Source organism: Crocodylus porosus, unplaced genomic scaffold (genome assembly GCF_001723895.1).
Source record: "Crocodylus porosus isolate Cpor-Errol unplaced genomic scaffold, CroPor_comp1, whole genome shotgun sequence".
Lineage (NCBI taxonomy): Eukaryota > Metazoa > Chordata > Crocodylia > Crocodylidae > Crocodylus > Crocodylus porosus.
In genome coordinates this window covers 62,442,929-62,448,928 of record NW_017728918.1, presented here as the reverse complement: position 1 = coordinate 62,448,928, position 6,000 = coordinate 62,442,929, and the positions used below count along the sequence as shown (strand labels likewise).

The 6,000-nt window shown below is 37.1% G+C and overlaps 1 protein-coding gene across 1 annotated transcript in view; it reads left to right on the top strand.

Moving 5' to 3' along the window:
• The window catches only part of PHIP (pleckstrin homology domain interacting protein), a 159,986-nt gene that overhangs the window by 62,780 nt on the left and 91,206 nt on the right, over positions 1-6,000 (top strand). Inside the window, exons 8-11 of the mRNA XM_019537662.1 lie at positions 3,387-3,457; positions 4,416-4,516; positions 4,604-4,644; positions 5,806-5,904. Coding sequence (XP_019393207.1) covers positions 3,387-3,457; positions 4,416-4,516; positions 4,604-4,644; positions 5,806-5,904 — 312 coding nt within the window. The remainder of the gene's footprint in view (positions 1-3,386; positions 3,458-4,415; positions 4,517-4,603; positions 4,645-5,805; positions 5,905-6,000) is intronic.

Genomic DNA, 6,000 nt, shown 5'->3' with positions numbered 1-6,000 from the left:
CCCAGCACTCTTTCCTGCTTATGCAGGGGGTCGGACTCGATGATCTATTGAGGTCCCTTCCGACCCTAGCATCTATGAATCTATAGGTTAGCACAGCATTGGTCAATAGAATGGTGAATTTTTTCTCTAGTTACTCTATTTTTCCTTTTATCTACACAGGTTTGTAACACCTCAAGGATTAAATGGCTGAACTTTCAGAGTGGTTTTGTAGAGCGGGGGTTGTCAACCGGGAGTATGCAAGAAGGCCCTAGTGGGTATGCATAGGGAGGCAGGGACGGAGCACCACCGTGCACCATCCTGCGTAGATGCTGCCTGGGTATGGGGTGGGGGGAAGCTCACATGCGGCAGCTGCTGTTGTTCTGTATTCTGCCATGTGCCTCCCCCTCCCACCTCCTGCTCCATGTTAGGCCACTGGAGGTACACTGATCCAAAAAGGTTGAAAAACCCTGCTGTAGAGACCCAGGTCCCTCTCAGGTGCCCAGACTAGAATAGGGTTTCCTATAACCTTTCTTACCCAAGCTGGAAAGCTCTGACAAAAGATGAGAAGTGCAAAAATATTTTGGCTGTAGCACCAAGTTAGCCATTCCCTCCATTCCATACCATTTCCCCCACAACTGCAGGTTGAAGCACTGTGTTAAAAGGCCATAGAAGTCTCTTGCCCAGCCCCTTTCCTGTCATCCTACTCTATCTACCATGCTTCTGTAGTAGAGCAGCACTAACATAGCCATACACAAGTTCTAGAAAGAATCCTCAGGCCATCTGAGTCCCCAGTGTCTGGAACAGCCTGCCATCAGAGGTGGTTCAGGCACCTACATTGAACACCTTCAAGAGCAAATTGGATGTTTATCTTGCTGGGATCCTATGACCCCAGCTGACTTCTTGCCCTATGGGCGGAGGGCTGGACTCGATGATCTTTCGAGGTCCCTTCTAGCCCTAATGTCTATGAAATGTATGACACCTTGCAAAAGACTCCTGTGTCCCTTCTCTCCTTTATTTTTGTCCAAAGGCTATGAAAGATTATGTGAGAACAGGCACCAGGGATTCCTACAGTCTTGTTTTGGACAAGGAGGCATTAGTTCTCAGGTCACCTGAAAAGGGCATAGTATATCCCATCTTTGCTTCTTCAAGAACGGACATATTGTTGAAGGAGGGACTTGGAATCCTTGTGTGAGCCTCTGCATAGCTTTTGAGTAGAGCTGCACCAACTGCAGAAGTAGTATCCTTATTCTTGACTTCTAAACAAATCTAACTTTTGTTTATTCAGAGACCAGGGTAACACTGCAATATCTGAATCGGTATTTTCAGATTCCTTTAGATGAGCTTTGGTTAGGCTTGATAATTCAGGCATTTGGAGATCTTATCTGCCTTGCATTCTTAAAGCCATGGGAAAGAGAGAGTTTTTGTCCAGTTCTTTTTAACAGCAGCTCATCTTCTACATACACTTGGAAGTGAAGAAAGCTTCTTTACGAGTCCTTAAATTGGCTCTCATTGCCCCTACTGGGCATAGATTTTGAACAGTTTATAGTGTTCTAGTACCTTTTAACCATTAAAGTGGTTATTCTGTTGATGACCTCAGTTTTCAAGCTGTTGTTTAGAAGTACTCACCTTGAGATATAAGGACTATACTTTCCATAAAATTAAAGTATTCACAATCAAGTCTGCATTCAGCAGCTGCCTGGTTCTCTCTTCATACTTCCTCTAAATTTTGTAAGCTGGATGTAAAATGAATGGATACCACCTTTTTGGATAGGGATGCTCCATACTGTAGTGCCTAAAAACAGTTGTAATGTTCTGAATATAATAGTTCTCTCACCCCGAGTGGCTGCTGCTATGAAAGTCCCCTGTGTCACACATTTTGAATCTCATTAAGAGTAAGAATTACCCAACATTTCCTAGGTAATTTCCTTAGAATAATGAGGTTTATAGAACTTACCCACTTGCAATGGCTGCCTGTTTGGGAAATGCATACAGCAATTAATTGGTATTCAGAATTTGTTTGTTCGCTACATTCTTTGCTTTGCATGAATACAGGTACTAAAGTGTACTTAAAAAAGCTTAAAGTGTCCTTGGTGTGTTAGAGTAATAATTGGCAGGCTTTTTAGAAGTGATGAAGAGGCTCAATCTGCCTCAATGGCTGCATGGATCTCTGGGACATGTTACTCAAAAAAGGGAATTTTTCAGATAAGTAATGAATACTTTTTCTATATTCTGATAGCTGAAATCCTACCTATTTTAAGACTGGTTGCAGATGTTAAAAAACGAAAAATGGCGCTTTAAACTCCATGTGCTCCTGTGCCAAGTTTAGTACATGCCCAGAAGAAGCATCATGTTAGTTGGAACTGGCTCGCCTGATGTCTCTATAGATCGAGCACTTCAGTGGGTTTTTTGGGAGCTTTTATCTAATAGCTGATTGACTTGGATTTAGATAAAAATGCCACAGAGCTCTGCTGAAGTGCCCAGTCTGTACAGATGCTGCAGATCTGGGTCAAACTAACATGCTGCTGCTTCCGGTAAAGCATAAGGTTTTGTTTTGTTTTTTTTAAATCTGCAAGCAGCCTATGTGTGTAAGAAATCTACTACAACAGTGTGTAGTCTACGCTTTTCCTTTCTTTAGCATAGCTTGCCAGTGAAATGTTATATATAAAATCAGCTCTCTTGCTGCAGCTTGTGTGCAGAATGAACATTAGTGTTGAGGGAGAAAAAATATAGATTTTCTTTACTCTTAACCTGAAAACTAGATTATTAAAATCCTGTTTTAGTTTTTACTTCTATGTGTATATCAGGTTTTGAAATGCTTAAAGGGAAGAAATGGTGTAGAAGAATAGATGGGAACTACATGGGAATTCAAAATGCTAATTTAAATTTGGGAACAATGAGATGTTAATGCCGCTTAAGAATACATATTTACTTATTTATGCAAGCTGGCTAGTTTTTAAGAACTAACAGATTTCTTTACACCAAATGCTTTTATTAGAGAACTTTTAATTTTTGTTTTCCTTTAATTCTTCAAAGAAGCCTGTTTTGTTGCTTTACAGTTAGTATGGGGAAAAGTTGGTCATGTATTGTTTAAGACTGATCTTAATAGTTAACCACAAGTCTCTCCCCTCATTTGTTCTCTTTTGTTCTCTCTCCCACTTTTTAATACCAAAAAGCTCCATAATGAACTATCTCTGTGATCCCAGAACTGTTATATGCATAATTTTGTCTACATGAGCTGTTGTTATTTCCTAAAGATCAGATCATGAAGCATGACACTAAGTTGTTTATAGATGGGCAGCCATCTGTTCCTTTAGGTTTAATTTTGTTTTTCTGTGCTTAGTTCTGAGAGAGTTGTTTCTGCAAGTAACCCCCTTAGGATATTATTTTACTTATTTTTATATTTGTAGTCCAAGGCCAGCAAAGTTTACAGAACGCCCTCGGCCGGGAGTCCAGATGATCTGTTCTTCTTTTAGTGCTGGTACAGAGTTTTTTCTTTCTTCTTCTTTAATGTATAAACTTTATAACAAGGCATATGAGGTGTATAGCGGACCATAGTATAATACAGTAGTATGACTTCTTTTGATGTTTGGATGAGATTAAGGGGTGGGGATAACAGCACTTGATAGGGATAATAGATTTTCGTTATCTGTACATAAGATACTTGTTATATAGGCATCTTTGGGAATCAGTTGATATAAACATTGCTAATACGTTTTTGTGACCTGTAGCTTTCTTTTAGTATTTCTTGATAATAAGGGAGATGATTTAAAAAAAAACAAAACCCTGGCTTATGTTTTGGCTTGGACAAGAAGCATCAATTTCCAAACTCTGGAAGAATTTGAATTTTTCTTGGTCACTAGAAGAAACATGATTTTTCAAAATTTAGCTAAGGCAGTACGAACAAAATTGCTAAATTGTCCAAGATGTATTTTCAAGACATTCACGAGTTTACCTTCTTAATTTTCATTGCAACTTTAACTTGTAAATACCTTAACTATTTTTTTTCTTTTGAGAATGGGACTTAATTTCCCAAGTCACTTACACTTTTGAAGATTCTACTTCTAATGACTAGAAAAAACTTTAAAAATTCCATATTAATTTGGAATTTAATTTTCTTTTCCACAGATCTTGTAAAAACAGCCCTACAATTGTTTTGCCTATTAAAAGTTACTTAAAATATGTAGCCATTGTTGTTTTGAGGAAAAAATTAGGATTATCTAGTCATTGTGACATAAATAATATAAATAGTATGACAAGCTCAGTGTAACAGATTTTTCATGTAGCTTGAAATTTGACATAAAAATTAAATAGTTAAAAGCAGTAAATGTAAATTTAGGAAAGATGAATTCTATACATTCAAGAGCTTTGTCATTATTCAGATAATGTTACCTTTCCTTTTTACTCATGACTTGTTTATTTGTGCTTGTCCCTCTCAGGTGGAATGTTTCTGGCCACTGGAAGTACAGATCACATCATTAGGGTTTATTTCTTTGGATCAGGTCAGCCAGAGAAGATACCAGAGTTGGAGTTGCATACTGTAAATACTATTTAAAAATACATAAGTATCTGATTAAAATTCACTGATAGTTTGGAATCACTGTTAATTTCTTTCTTCTTTACATAGGATAAAGTTGACAGCATTCAGTTTTCTAACAGTAGTAATAGGTAAGTAAATGAACGTTTGAAAAATTTTTTTACTTCAGAGCAGGCTTCTTTCCAGCTTTATGAAAACTACCAAATGTTAACTGTTTTCTGCAGTTCACTATAAATATTCTGTTGTATCCTTTGTAGTTTTCTGTATTTTTTTTATGTTGTAGATGTCCTTCTAATAGTGATAACTCAAAAGTTACCAAATACCTTTATTTAAAACAATAATGGTATAACTTTTGTAATTATTGTCCCCCATTACAAAAAAGGCATAATCATTATTTAACGACCAGTTTTTGTGTTGTCAGGATATGGCAAAAGCTTGGCAGAGTTCAGAATTATTTCTGATATAGTACTTTACTCATCCTAGCTGGTTCTTTTAATCAGTTGTAACTTGATTTAAGGCATAATTAATCCAAGCATAGGCCTACCTAAGGACTTGGGCATTTTGTCTGTTTTGAATATTTTGATACGACTGTTCTGCAAAAGTTTTTGGATCCATGGCACAGAAGATGCTAAAGAAAGAAATTCAGTTTCATTGACAGTGAATTATTTTGGGAGGTGGATTTTTAATATAGGTTTTTTTGTATTATAAATAGCTTCAGTGGAGCTTGGGGAAACTTCACCATAATCATCTGCAATTTGAGTTGTAAAGGAGAAATGGTCAGTTTAGATACTGTGACAGTTAGAAAATATGCAGTACCAAATTACTGGAGAAATAGGTTTTGCATGTACAAATTAGGTGTCTTATTTTTCCAGGTTAATTTATCCTGGCATTATGCACTACTTAATCTCTGAATTTACACTGTTTCCAGTGAGGGGACAATTGTATAGAATCCATATAGTGTTGTTTCTAAGCTAGACTTGTGTATGGCAATTTCCAAGATTAGTAGTTGACCAGAAGGTGGAAGGGTACCATACAAATCCATGTGCAACTGGCATATTTGGGAAGTTATTTCTGGCTGTAGTTCAGGAGGAGGAATACAATTTAGCAATCTTATGTCTCTCTTAGATGTATGAAGTGGGCTCTATTAAAAGCATCAGTGCAGAATTTTGGAAATACTATATGTTGGTAGATTTATGTAGTAATATATTACAGATTTAAACATTAGGAATGAATTGCATACCATCCTCCTTACCTATATTTGATATTGAGGTGTGATTTCTTCTTTTGGGTAGGTTTGTAAGTGGAAGTCGAGATGGGACAGCACGTATCTGGCAATTTAAGCGAAGGGAATGGAAGAGTATTTTGTTAGACATGGCTACTCGTCCAGCAGGGTAAGTTATACGAAACAGATTGCTATCATAGTATCTGTGGTGCATATTGGAAACTTGTTCAACCCAAATGTTTGATGCATCATTTGAATAACTTCA